Genomic DNA, 14,522 nt, shown 5'->3' with positions numbered 1-14,522 from the left:
TCTCATACTAATTTTGACTCAGGGACTATTTTAAAATGATGGATGTGTGTACTGGTGTTGAATTTTCATTTAATTCAGAAAAAAACAAGTCCCACTTTCTTTGGACCCTCCCCTTGACTTAGAAAAAATAAAATCAATACCCTCCTACAATATCTGAAACGGATCTATTATAGCAAACAACAATACTTTACAAAAAAGAAACTTATTTTGGATTAAAGAGCTGCTTTAGCCAGATCAACTGTGACTCACAGTGGGTATTTATTATATTAATCATAACGTGTGCCTCCATAGTATTCAAATGACACCGATGTTGTTATTTGGCTCAATGTGAAAACACCCACGCTTTCTCCATGAACGTATTAACCCACCTGCAGCAGCGCGTGGGGTTATTTGCGGTGGGACGGTGGCTCCCTGCAGACCACGCCGACCGCGCCCCCCCGTGGAGAGGAGGAGGATCTGCGTACAGCGGAGCTATTACGTCTCGATGTGTCAGAGGGAGTCAGGGCGAGTCCTAACTGCAGACATCGTCGAGTAGCAACCAGGATGCGCATCAATATGAAAAGACACCTCCGCATTTCTCTAAACGGTATGACATATTTATATTTTTCGCAAGTGTTTCTCATGTGACATCTCATCATTTAACGGTTTGTCGAAGGACGTTTGTTCAAGCCGGTGGATGCTGTCGTAAAGCGAGACCAGCATCTCGCAGCAGGAGCGGAATAAGACATCTTTACTGTCATTGGCAAGATCTCAAACGTCCATGTATCTGTTTCTATCCTTATACATGGCGTGTTGTTTATTGTGCTGTACGTCCTGCAGCACCATGCGGCAGCCTCGCCGAATGAGCACCAGCAGATATATCATGACGCAATAGTTGTTATTGTCCGAGTGTCAGAGGATATATATGTATCCAGAAGTAATGTATTACTGGCCGACGTTGCCATAAATAGATTCCCATTTGGACAGCTCTGGCGCACACATAGGCTAAACAGACTGGATGACACCCTGTTTCACGCAGGTACCAAAGGCCAGGAGAGTGTTCATGTAGGATTATGGAGAATAATGTTACATATATGGTTGTTTTTTCTTTTGTCATACACATTACATCTAAAACCGGATGTGTTGCTCATGAAGCAACGGTGTCACGCTATTGCAGGCCTCCCAGATGCTCCCAACAGAGCGGAAAGGATTAGATTTGATCTGTTGAATCATTGTTTTCACTCTTTTCATAACAGAGAGGGAACTAAAGGACACTTTGTGTGGCTCGCCTCTAACTGTCTCCTCTTTTTCTGTCTGTCTCCTGCATCTGTGTGTGCTGATGTGTGTGTGTGTGTGTGTTTCTCCTGATACTTGGAGTAAAGATGAACTCTGTGTGTGATCCTGTAGCATCATCCTGTAGTTCATTCATCACCACTCATCATCATCGTTGTCATCAAAGGTTTCTGCTGTCTTGGTAACAAGAGCTTCTCTCTACGTGACGTTACTTCCTCCTCATGCTTGTGTTTGCATGTTTCTGTGTGCGGATAAACGTTTTCCTCCTGTGAGTGAACACGTTTGCATATTTTCTACCTCTCTCGTCAATCCAAGCGATTCGTGGATGTGGTCAGCCCTGTCCACGATTGTAGGTCGGACTCATGGGGACGCAGATCAGCACAGCTCAGCTCTGGACCGAAACCGGATCAATAGATTGAAATTGAGAGGGACACCATGGCTACAGGAAAAGGGAGATGGCTGGAGCACAAAAAGGGAAAGAAAAGGGGAGGGATGATGACAAAGCAGAAGAAGGGGGACATTCGGGAGAGATTTAAAGGGATGAGGAGGAAGTGAGTTAAGGATGAGGACATCTGAGAGGGAGGCACTGCAGTGCAGCCGGTGCTGACAGCATCTGCAGGGGGCCAGCTGTGTACCGCCAGACTCACTAACTGGGTCAGTTTAGTCTCCAGACCGCCCCAGAGGACTGTCAACCACGAGTCCCACCTGAATCCTCTCTGTCCTCTCTGCTGTTACTACCTCACTTGCATCCTTGCTGCATGTATGCTATCTTTTTTTCTTCTTTTGTTGAAGCTGGAAAACCATAGTTGTCAGTCTCCCACTGACCTGTTTCCCCTATCTGGGGTCAAAGGTCGCCTTTTGCTCAGTGGCACTTCATCAGTGTGGCTGCTTGCTGCCCCTATCCAGAAATCGACATCAACTAACTATGATCTGTGAATAAGAGCTGAATCGTTGGTAATCTAATAATCATTTCAAGTCGTTTTGCAAGCAAGAATACCAAACGTTCTGTGGTTCCAGCTTCTTATAAATGACAATAGGCGGCTCTTCACTGAATTACATCATTAGAATTTCAATATTATCGGCTTTGGAACTGTTGGTTGAATAAAAAAAGCACTTTGAGAAGTCACTTTGGGTTTGTAAGAACTGTGATGGGCATTTTTCACTATTTTAAAACTATCAGCAGATTAATTAATAGAAAAAATCTTTACATTTTAATTTAGTTTATGATTGATTGATATGATTAATTAATTAATAGATTAGTCATGTATTCCATAGAATGGCACGGGATGTGTTCAACAGTCCAACCAACAGTCCAAAATCCAAAGATATTCAGTTTATAATCATGTAAAACAAATGAAAACAGCAAATCTTCGCACGGTGGAGCCAGAGTCAGTTTGCCATTTTTGCAATAAACGGTTAAAAAAGTTGTCGTTAATCAATTTTCCATCGACTGATCAGTTCATTAACGAGACGTTTGAGCTGCGCTCCTGGGCGATCTCCCCTTCATCAAGCAGACTTCATGTGGCTGACAGATGTGATGATGATCTGAGGATCCCTGTGGCTTTCCATTAGATCCACTGTGGGTTTCCTAGAGAGCCTCCCACAGTGCCCCCGGCACATTACAGCATTTTAAAAGACAGCTCCCATTGACAACGACTCCCACACAGCGTAATGAGGCAGAGCATCCGCGCCGTAATTGTCATCTGTTATGGTCTCCCACGAAGGTGCCAAAAACAGAGATTAAACTGGCAGAGAGCGTCACGCTCACACTCTGGATTTGGCGTGTGTGTGACAATACGCACATGACTTTGAGTTGGTTTGTGCGTGGCATGTGACGTCAAAACACATTCACGACGTATAAAAATAGACCACGGATGCCGAAGGCCTTACACATGAATGCACAGTGGTACACACACACATTTGTTCTCCTTTTGTCGGTGTAATGGCAAAGACAGACAGACAGACACTCACGGTACCAGATATGCCCTCAATCCACCAGGAGTGTGGATGTTACGGCTGAGAGGGAGAGAAATTTATGCCACTTGATCACTCTGAGCAAAGGCAAGTGTGTATTTGTGTGGCACACACACACACACACGCACAAGCACTAAATAGGAAATGTGAACTGAGTCTGACATGCCACAGGAAATGTAAACATTTACCTCTTAGGGCAAGTTGAAGCACCTTTCAGCTCAGGTCAGTCATGAGACCACCTGCTGCATCCTTTTCCTTTGCTCTTAACCTTTCACATTTTCTTCACGCACCCTTTTTTTTCTCCCTCTTCCTCTGCGTCTTACTTCTCTTCTCTCTTCATATTTGTGCTTCGTTGTGCCTTGCAGGGAAAGTAAATCAATATACTGACAGCTTGATTGTCTTGTTGCTGATTCTCACCCTTACCGTAGTGTTTCCACCGTGTGCCACACTTGGCACAGTCTGTTTCCTCTTCTCTCGCTGTTGCACATGAACTTGGCAGCAGCCGTGTTATTCGGTTAACAACACGAGGAGCCCTTTACGCCGCGGCTTTGCAGTGTCATCCACGTAGCGATTTCACTATGCGGTGCACCACAAGCATTACCTGGATGTGGTGGAGTAATATTTGTTATATAAATGAGAAGGTTGTACCTGTGACGGTTGTAGCGGCTGCACTGTTTATATAAGAAAAGAGGGATTTTATTGAATTCTCTGTTGGATGTTAGATATGGAGAGATTTTAAGCATTTCCAGTCCTTTTGTTTGACTTCAACTACTCGTGTTAGAGCAGCATATTAGCGAACTGCAGGTCAGATTACTATCAAGTTTGGTATTTATATTCATGGCCCCCAGAGGATGATTGTTGGGGATTTCAGTGACCCGCTGTCCTCTTGTGTTACACCACTGGCAGGTCAAAATGTCATGTTATGAACACGAGTCCATGACAAATTATTATGGTACATTTATGTGACATTTTCAGGTTTCCAATATTACTCAAAGATTTCAAGAATCAGAGAAAAAGTCATGCTCCTCAAGATAAATCCTTTTGATTTAAATATACAACATATACATTGTTTGTCGCTTCAAACTTTTGTGTGTGTGTGTGTGTGTGTGTGTGTGTGTGTCTTTTAGTGGCTGCTAGAGGCGCTTTATTTTTGATTGTGCACTGTTTAGACACAAAGATCCTCAGACTAAATAAATCAGGTCCAAGGCAATAAATGCTTTATTATAAGTCAAGATTTCCACAGTGTCCTAGAATGTTATGTCTGGAGCGGATTGGCTTAATGCATAACATGCATACATTTACCTCATTATATATATATATCTGTCTGTGCATGTTTGTTTGACATTAGCCTGTCAGAAAGGTGAAAGAACACCAGGAAAGCACATATAGCACCAGGAGATAGAAGGTGAAGATTCAGTGTGCTGCTCTGTTTCATTTTCCTACAGCTGTGTGAAAAGTCACACTTTTCCCTCCACTGCTTGTATTAGCACATGACAGGAAACTACTCAACTCTCAATCCCTGCTCATCTCACAATGGAGCATCGTGCCAAGACATCCAACCCTCATTAGTTATTCATCGCTTTAACCGTTGTGTATTGGAGACTGTAATGTGATGCTGAGCCAGTAGCAACCTTCATGGCTAATTACCAGCAGCTTTCTAATTCTGTCTGATTTCTCTGAGCTCAGCTGCCATCTCAATGAAAGGATGACATCGTGTATCAAGTAGTTGCCCAGTCTGTATCAGCTGCATCACTTTGTTGTCTGCTTCTTTCAGACCTAACATCGCCAAACGTGTGAGCGCTCAGATCAACACGCAAGGGAAACCAGCCAATCCTCTCAAAGGACTGACGTGACGGACGGAGTTTTGATTTTCGAGTCTGCTCGACATCGTTCCACTCTTCAGCCCTTTTGTTCTACAAATCCATCCTCAGCACCGCCGCGAACCCACCATGTCCGGGAAGGAGCGCAGCCCCCGCCATCGGCCGTGGTCGGTCTACCGGGCCAACACGTTTGATCTCTCAGCCGAGATGATGGGGCTGGCTCTATCGGGTAACTAAGTAACTGCTACCATGGTAACCTGTTTACCTCATTGGCGATGAAATACCAGGGCGTTAAAACAGAGCTCCCCCTCCTCTTTTTTCTCTCTGTCCTACAGGCAACAGTCAGGACCCAGACGAGCCTGTGCTGGAGTTTAGTGTGGGTACGTTGAAGGAGAAGAGTACAAAGTAACACGCACGAACACTTGCTATGTCTCCTTTGTGGTGCAGGGACACCGATTCCAAAGTGAAAAGGCAATTCACGCACACACGTGTCACCACTGACTGATCAGGAATTGCCTTTTTGTCTCTCCTTTAGAATAAATTGAGGAAGAAGCCATGAATGCACCGCTGCACACTGAATGCGGATCAGACTGTGTGTCCTGTTACTAGAACTTACACCTTGTATTGACAGAGTCCGCTTCATAATGAGTCCAAGGTAGTCGAGCGTTACCAAATCTCATGACCAGACCAAAACCAACAATGAATTGAGCCTAGTAACCACACGGGCAAGTGTCGTCTGTGTGTCCAAGAGCCCGATACAGCTCATTCCTCTTTATTGTTGCTCCATTGTTGCTCCACACAAAAACACATTAGTGAGTAACACCGCTGCACCGGCTGACGTCTTCATTCATTATGATTTATTTACACCGTTTTGAGTCAATCCCACATACAGCTGCTGCGGTAAAAACTGAGTAGTGCACCAAATGTGTATTAAGTCCCAGATGAAAACAGTCCCTAACAAATGCACTTTTTACTTCTGTTTGAGTAATGTTCTCGAAAAAACTACAGTGTACAATAATGAGGGTTTCAAAAAGGAATTGATGGCAGACTAATGCATTGTTGTTTTGGTCTTTTCTTAAGATTTGTTGACAATAAGAAAATAAAGAATAACACCTAAACCCCGTTCTTTAAAGCTGCGCTAATACTTATTTTTATATGAGATTTTCAAAGTCTCAGAGACAAAGTTGGCTACTGTCCGGTGAACTAAGTGGAGCAATTAGCAGCTAAAGAGACCGAATTTCTCTCAGTAGTTGGCGGAGAGACCAAGAAGGATATTGGACTTTACATTCACCCAGACACACAACTCCAAATGAACGATGATGTTGTTCCATGTCTGTAAATATGCAACTGTTTGATATCATGTTCTCCATATTAGTTTAAGTTGATAATATATCAATGTTTACAGCTGCCCATAATTAGGCAAACACATCATTTGATGCTGCTTTGGATGATCTTGACACATCACGTCATTGATTGGCTCAAGAGGCGACAACATCATTTCTGTGCAACGACTTGTTCAATTTATCCGTTGTTCAACCTGAAAGCATTACTGTAAACAAGTGCTGCAAGAATACAGTATTACGTTCCTCCCATGGCCAAGGATTAGTGGCCATCCCACCATTAAATCCCACCGTCTGTAATCTCTCCCTGTGTTTCTGTGTTGCGGCAGCCTGCAGCGAGCTGGTCACTCCCTCTCTGGACCGTAAGCCGACCAGCTTCGTCGCCATCAGCTGCACCACTCCGCCCCAGGCCTTCTGGACCAAGCACGCTCAAACTGAAATCATAGAGGTACACCACTGGTCGCTTTCCCTTGCTTACTGCCCACTGTTGGAGACTTCAAAAACCAGTTAAGCTCTCTCTCTCTCTCTCTCTCTCTCTCTCTGTCCTCAGGGCACCAGTAACCCTATCTTCCTGAGCAGCGTGGCGTTCTTTCAGGACTCTCTGATCTCTCAGCAGACTCAGGTCAAGCTGTCTGTCTACGACGTAAAGGACCGCACACAGGGCACGGTAAGCCCAAACGCAAGAATCCTTTCTTACAATACCACTTGACTCTACTGGCTTCAAATTTCCTGTTAGGAAGTGAATAAAGTTCTTATCTACTAAATCCTTAATAGTCTACACTTATCTGGGTGAAATCCTCTAAATCCTTTGTGTGTGTGTGGGTGTGTGTGTGTGTTTGTTTACGTGACAGATGTACATGCTTGGTTCAGCCATGTTTCCTGTGAAAGAGCTGCTGCAGGACAAACACCACAGACTGCACCTGACTCTCAGGTAACAGGCCGACACAGCGCACGGTGCCCCTTTTCCTCTATGGGTGACTAAATGATATTTGGGGATGTTTAATTTAGTCAATGTTACTGTGGTTCAGGTCAGCGGAGAACAACCGCGTTGGGAACATCACCGTCATCGCCTGGCAGATAGAGGAGAACCGCGAGCAGAGAGCTCCCGTTGCAAGATTACAGAGAGGAGACACTGTTAATGGAAGGGTGAGTGATCGGGAGAAGTGAGTCAGAACAGAACTGTTTTGTGAAAGTATTAAAGCTGAAATGTTGGGGTGATTAATTGATTGTTTGATTGATATAAGATTTATCAGCAGCTATTTTTGTCCACGTGTGTGTCAGATGGTTCTCCCTGTTGATGAAAGCCTGACTGAATCCATGGGCATTAAATCCAAGTCTTCATCTCTGTGTAAAGACCCATTGCTAAAGGCTGGTGAGTGTGTGTCTATTTCAACTAGGTACCAACCTCCTCTAAGCGGGAGTTTAGTAACAGTCTGCATTGCGAGCCATGTGATGGTGATACACGGCTGTGCTGGTATGTTTTCGGTCTGCTTCAGTGTTTGGGGGCGTCATGTCTCGAATGTACCGGCTCCCCACCACCGACGGCAACCACCTTCGGATCCTGGAGCAGATGGCGGAGAGTGCGCTCTCCCTGCATATTCCTCGACAGTTTGTCAAGCTGCTGCTGGAGGAAGACGCCGTCAGGTAAAGTCTGAAAATTGATACTATTGATCAGAGGCTTTAACATCTCTGCAGAAGAGCAGCGGGGTGTTGTAGTGCAGTGACCCTTCAAAGCAAAGCAGTGTCAATGTCCAACTCTCTGTGTCTCTTGGTTGTTTTTACTTTGACTGTCTCGGTCACCAGTCTCACCTTTTACAGTCTTTGGTCTTTTTATTTCTTTCTCTTTTTCCCCTTGCTTTTCCTTTATTTAATATCTCGTGCACTGCTTTGTCCTGGCGTTGACAAGTGCATATTATTGTGTGTCTTGTAAAAAACAAATATTTGTGGTGTAATTTATGTTGTTTAATTTGTAAAAGGTGAAGTAGTTAGTTTAATATTATGCAAAAACATTTTGTTTCCAATATAATTATATTTTTGGACTCCATTCGGACTCTTAACTTTATCTTGAAACAAAAGAAAGAAAGAAAGAAATCTACATAATTTGTGTAGCAGAATGTTTTTTTTAACAGATTCTTATCAGATATACAGTATATATCTCAACGAGTGTGTCCTTTGTGTAAAATATCATGAACTGTATATTCTTTATTATCATATTGTCATCATCATAAGGTCAAAGACCCATTATCGTTACGACTCCCACTGCTGCCGTTCTTGCTAATGGTTGCTTGTGATGTGGGTGATGTGAGAAGTAGGACCTGCTCAGCTGCAGACCCTAATTGGACAAGCGCCACTAACATCAAACAGCTGCGACATCATCAGTGCATCGGCTGGATGTCTCGATCGTAAATGTGTGTGTGTGTGTGTGTGTGTGTGTGTTGTGCAGGGTGTGTGAGCTGGAGGAACTGGGCGAGCTGTCTGCATGTTGGGAGAACCTCAGGAGGCAGATCATCACTCAGTATCAGACCATCATCCTCACCTACCAGGAGACCATAAGTGACCTGCACGAATACAAAGGTTAGAAACACAAGCTATTCATAACATCATTTTAAGGGGGCACTGCCCCAATTAAATCTAAAAAATCATGTCCAAGTCAATCAGTCACAGGGAGTACTACACATTTATAATAGGAAGCAAGCTTTACAAACTGCGAGCTTTGCGTTTGATGTATCTGGGCATTTACCATTCAAAAGGTCGAACTAAAAGACGCTTTTAAAGGGACAGTGTGTAAGATTTGGTGCCATCTAGCAGTGTGGTTGCAGATCGCAACCACACTGAATACCCCTTGGCTGATTTCTTCCCCTTCAAAGCCTGCGATAATGTGCGCCTGCAGAGTGCAAAAGCGTGGTAGCGCCGTTCTCCTCGCTCAGAGGCCATCCTTTCCATAACAACACTACTTACGCAGAAACTGGAGTCATACGGTGGCTGGCGGTACCATGGTTTTGCACTCTGTGGCTCACGTTACCGCAGTTCAACAAGCGTGTGGTGGAGCTGCAGTTGGCCTTCGGGTAATGTAATATCGCAAAAGGCTCCTTCTAGATTGTTTGGTTTGTCCGTTCTGGGCTACTGTAGAAACATGGCGGGGCAGCATGGCTTCGCTCTGTGAAGAGGACCCTCTCCATATGTGGATATGAAGGGCGTATTCTAAGTGAAGGAATTCTTAGTTTCAGGTGTCTTTTCCACATCAACTTTGACCATTGCTGTTCTTTTTTTTTTGTCTCTCATTAATGCAAGAATCTTTAAGAAAGTGCAATACTAAATTGATGAGTTTCCCTTTAAGTAAAAATGTATAAATGTTGCAAAATTGCACACAACAACCAGTGCAACATCTTACATATTTATATTTTCATGTGAAATATCACATTAGGACGTTTCTGTAACTTGTTATGGTATTTACAGATACAAAGAACCTCTTTCTTACTTTCTGCTCCCTCTCAGGTCCTTCTTTTAAGTCTAGTACCTTGAAAGCTGAGAGGAAGTTGGAGTTTATTCCTACTAATCTGCACATCCAGAGGATGAGAGTACAGGGAGAGTCTGGCTATGGTAGGTGTTTATAATGCATACATATATGTGTGGCCAAAGTTTTAAAAATATTCTTTAATATCTTATTGCATCCTCTTTATTCCTGTCCTCTGATCAGACCGGACGTACGATGTTGTGACTATCGGTGCACCTGCAGCACATCATCAGGGCTTTAAAGGCTGCGGCCTCCGAAAACTGCTGCACAGGCTTGACGAAGCCAGGAAACAGTGAGTAGAGCAAAACAGAAAATACACGCGCTTCACAGTGGTGTTTGATTTTATGAGCGGTTAATTCATCTTTTTTTTGTCGTGTGTTTTGCCTCACTCAATCAGCACTTACGAGGAGGAAAGGTGAGGTGACGAGTCGTGTACCGTAAGATTCTTGTGTGTTATTTGTCATTGCTGTGTCTTCCATACTTATCTTCTTTGTCTTTCACACCCGCTTCAACACACACACCCAAAGCTCTGCTGGTTCTGGCTCTAAAGGAATGACATACCAGCCTCAGGATGTTGTGAAAGCGAAGGAGCTGATCGGCCAAATAAACACTCTGAAGACACAAGTGTGTTACTACACTGAACGTCTGTCACGAGCCGCCAAGGAGCGCTCGGCCAACGCTCTGGAGAGAACCCTGGCCATCCTATCGGAGAAGGTAGGAGATCGCCCAGCGGATCTGGAGCGTGTTAATCAAGAGCTGAGATGTGGATTATGTTCTGTTTGAACTTATACTCTTTCACTCTCCCTCTGCCTCCCTGTGTCCTCTCCCGCTCCTCTTGCAGACTCGTCAGTTGGTGAACGTGTGTGACTCCAAGCTGCTGTCCTCAGCCATCCTCGCCCTGGCATCCGCCCGCCCAGACTCCACTCTGCAAACCCCGTCCCCGTCCTCCTCCTCCCTTTCACCCTCCTCTCGTTCGCCGTCGCGCTCCCCCTGCCGCCACCCGACCTCCCCGTCTCGCGCCGCCACCTCGCCTTCTCGCCACGCAGCTCCTCCGGAGGGCAGCGAAGGGAGTAAAAACAAGCGCTCCTCCTTGCAGGCAGATTTGCACGAGGAGGACTGGGTAAGACAAAGTCCATCTGCCTCCTTGATGTCTGTATTCATGTGTCGTTGTTTTTTAATGTTCATTTGTAATGTGTTTTGTGTGCAGGAGAAGGTTTGGCTCAATGTGAATAAGAGCCTGGAGTGCGTGATCCAGAGGGTGGCCAGTCTGCTGGAGCGAGACAAACTTCAGAGCGACAGTAGCTCGGAGGATGTCTTCCTGCTCGCCAGCGAGGAATCGGGTACCACTAAGAAAGGTACGCAGACACACTGCTGTAGGTGCTCTCATGAGGTATCGGCCATCATCGTCGTCAGTCTCTCACCAGACTCCTGCATGTCTTTCACATCTGTAGTTTCATTCTCCTATTCATGCTAACTGCTTCAGTGTCGCTGGATGTTTAAAATCTGAAGTATAATGTTGTGCAGATGTGGAATTGTGTCCTTATCTTAAAAAAAAACCCTTTTCTCTCACTCGTAGACGTCAGCCCAGGGGTAGAAAGAAAGTCCCCAGGTGAGAGCATTATTTCCTCTACAAATCATTCCGTATTAAACCTAAAAATAAAAGTAAAAGCCCCCCCCCCCCCCTCCCTGTGTGTGTGTATACGAGTGTTTTACGCAATGTGTGCCGTGTCTGCAGGGGAGTGGAGCGACGCTCTGTACCCTCTCCTCACCACGCTGGCGGACTGTGCTTCTCTGATGAGCGACAAAGCCAAGAAGGCCATGGTGTTTCTGCTGATGCAGGACAACGCCCCCACCATCGCCATGAGCCTCACCCTGCAGTACCGCCGCGACGTTGTCTTCTGTCAGACGGTCCGTCCACATGTGTCTTCTTCACCCTCCTACCTCTTCTGTCTTTTTCCTACATTCGTAGTTTTTTGGAGAATTGCTTGAAAAACATGACCGTATTGATACGAGTTGTGCTTCCTGCAGCTGACGGCGCTGATCTGCGGCTTCGTTATCAAGCTGAGGAACTCTCTCTGTGACTCAGGCTTCCTCAGGCAGCTACACACCATCGGCTTACTGGTGCAGTATGAGGGCCTGCTCAGCACTTATGGTAACCTTAACCAAAATCAAATGGGTCCTCAGCCCATGGCCCTGACGTTTCACTGAAATCTGTTCAGCCTTGTCCTTCGTGTTTCTGAGATGACTCCTTGTGTCTTAAAGGTGAGGAGCTGGCCATGTTGGAGGATATGAGCGTCGGAGTGATGGACCTCAGAAATGTCACATTTAAAGTTACCCAGGCAACTTCAGGCTTCGCCCCGGACATGCTGCCGGTGATCACAGGAAACAGGAACGGCTTCAACGTCAGGGTTCCCATGTCCGGGGCGATGTTCGACACGCTGCCACGAGAGATTCAGAACGGGATGCTGCTGCGCGTGCAGCCCGTCCTGTTCAATGTGGGAATCAACGAACAGCAGACGCTGGCTGAGAAGTGAGTCCCTGAGATCAGAGGACAGGAAAGGTTGAGGGCTTGAAGACAGAAAGAAAATGAAGAAGAGAAAGGGCACCAGAGGGGGAAATGGCAATTTAAAAAAAAACGTCATTTACTCTTATTACTTTTATACAGTTATTTATCTGAGTGCCTTTACCAAGTAAAAAAGAGGAATAATGGTCATTATATCAAAATGACTCACTCTTAAAACATCAGGTTGGATAACTGTTGAATACATTTGGCATGGTTCAATTATTCAACAGCTTGTATCTAGTTGTTTATGAGATCTGAGGCATGAGGAAAAAATAAAATGTAATTTTATTTCTTTTAAACATGCCTACTTTTTTGCACAAAATATACATTTAAAAACCCCAAATTTAGCAGAAAAGAAAATTTGAAGGTTTGAAATAAGAAAAAGAATAATGTTGTGATTTATTATAAAAGAAAACATCATATTGTAAATTAAAACAAATGTAATCAAAATGAATAACACAGTGATGTATTGTATTTATGACCTGTTCAGTCCTGAAGTTTTATTATAGTCAAATGGTTATGTTTCTACTCTTTATTCACCGGGGGCCTCTCAATGTATTTGACATGGAGAACATTTGAGAATGAAGTAAATACAAAAAGAGGTTTGAATGAGGATTGAATAGATGTAGTGATTAGAACAAGGCTGCTGGTTTTAAACGAATAAAACTGGGTTGAGATTAGGACATTAAAAAGCATCAGTTCCCTGGGTAACACATTAAACCTGCATGCAGTAGGTTGAAGTCCAGCGATGAAATATATTTTGAAATGACGTGACTTATTAAGTGTGATAGTCATGAAAGATTTCAGCTCTAATATCCCAAATGTGTCTCCAGGTTTGGAGACACGTCACTACAAGAGGTGATCAACAAGGAGAGCACAAGTCGCCTCAGCTCGTACTACGACCAGTTTAAAGAGGTCCTGCCAGAAGACTGTGAGTTTACATACATACACGCAAAACACTTTTAATCCGAAGGAAAAAAATGTTTATTTCCTTGTTCTCATATTTAACTCGCCTCACTCCTCCTCTGTTCCCTCCTCAGGCCTGCCTCGCTCTCGCAGTACCACCAGTCTGCCCGAGCTGCTCAAACAGCTGAGCCAGAATGTGAACTCCAAGAAAAGCAAGAACGTGGAGATTTTGTGGCAAGCAGCCGAGGTACACTTGCCTCCCACGTCTTCTCTGTGCACATTTAAAAGCTCTGTCTTCTGCCTCTGATTGTTTTTGTTTTTTTTCTAACCCTGAAGACATGTCGCCGCCTGAACGGAGTGCGTTTCACCAGCTGTAAGAGTGCCAAGGACCGCACAGCCATGTCCCTGACCCTGGAGCAGTGTCAGATCCTGCAGCAGGAGCACGCCCTCGCCCCACAGGTCTTCTACCAGGCCTTGGACTGTATGCGCAGGTCAGCCGACCATGACGAAAGTCATAAACCTCACCGATTTAGTTGCCCCTGCGTCGACAGGTCGTTAGAAAAGTAAATAATGCATAGCTTCTGTTTCTCCACAGTGAGGGCTGCAGGAGAGAGAACACCATGAAGAATGTGGGATGTCGTAAATACGCCTTTAACTCTCTCCAGCTCAAGGCCTTCCCCAAACAGTATCGCCCTCCAGAGGGCACGTACGGGAAAGTGGAGACCTAAGTGGGCTCTTCTGACTGGAGAAAAAAAAACCCCAAAAGACTGAGGGGGATAATGATGATAGCACCACACAAACAAAAAATACCAAACACAAACTGGAACAACAGCCCTTCGTTTTGTGCTTAGTCACTGTTAAGATGATAATTGTCCAAGTGCCAGTGCTACTGTAGATTGTTTTATAGCGGTTTCCCCTCTCCTCCAGTAGTGCTAGAATCACACACTTTTCACACTTCATGGCCAGAAAGACGGCTCTCTTGTGTTACATCGTAGCGGTGCGCAGACAACGCCAGTCGTTGCATCGGGAAGCATTCAGCCGACGCATTTGAACTTGTCTCCGGGAAGAAATAGGATGTGCAAATGTCTCCGCCCCTTAGAAAGATGACGTGGGGCACATGTTTGTACTTGTCC

The 14,522-nt window shown here is 44.9% G+C and overlaps 1 protein-coding gene across 1 annotated transcript; it reads left to right on the top strand.

Annotated features, from left to right (window-relative positions):
- Positions 1 to 5,195: 5,195 nt before the first annotated feature.
- On the top strand, positions 5,196 to 14,117 carry inpp4aa (inositol polyphosphate-4-phosphatase type I Aa; the record flags this gene model as incomplete). Its single annotated transcript, XM_079169610.1, has 22 exons — positions 5,196 to 5,295; positions 5,402 to 5,446; positions 6,736 to 6,854; positions 6,957 to 7,073; positions 7,258 to 7,337; positions 7,435 to 7,552; positions 7,688 to 7,778; positions 7,903 to 8,050; positions 8,850 to 8,980; positions 9,902 to 10,006; positions 10,104 to 10,212; positions 10,448 to 10,634; positions 10,762 to 11,040; positions 11,128 to 11,275; positions 11,497 to 11,529; positions 11,656 to 11,828; positions 11,949 to 12,072; positions 12,183 to 12,450; positions 13,317 to 13,414; positions 13,524 to 13,636; positions 13,726 to 13,880; positions 13,985 to 14,117. The coding sequence occupies 22 exons, from the start codon at positions 5,196 to 5,198 to the stop codon at positions 14,115 to 14,117; spliced, it is 2,874 nt and encodes a 957-aa protein (XP_079025736.1).
- Positions 14,118 to 14,522: the final 405 nt, after the last annotated feature.

Source organism: Pholis gunnellus (genome assembly GCF_910591455.1).
Source record: "Pholis gunnellus genome assembly, chromosome: 12".
Classification (NCBI taxonomy): domain Eukaryota; kingdom Metazoa; phylum Chordata; class Actinopteri; order Perciformes; family Pholidae; genus Pholis; species Pholis gunnellus.
Note: the sequence above shows the minus strand (reverse complement) of the source record. Positions and strands in the feature narration are given on the sequence as shown.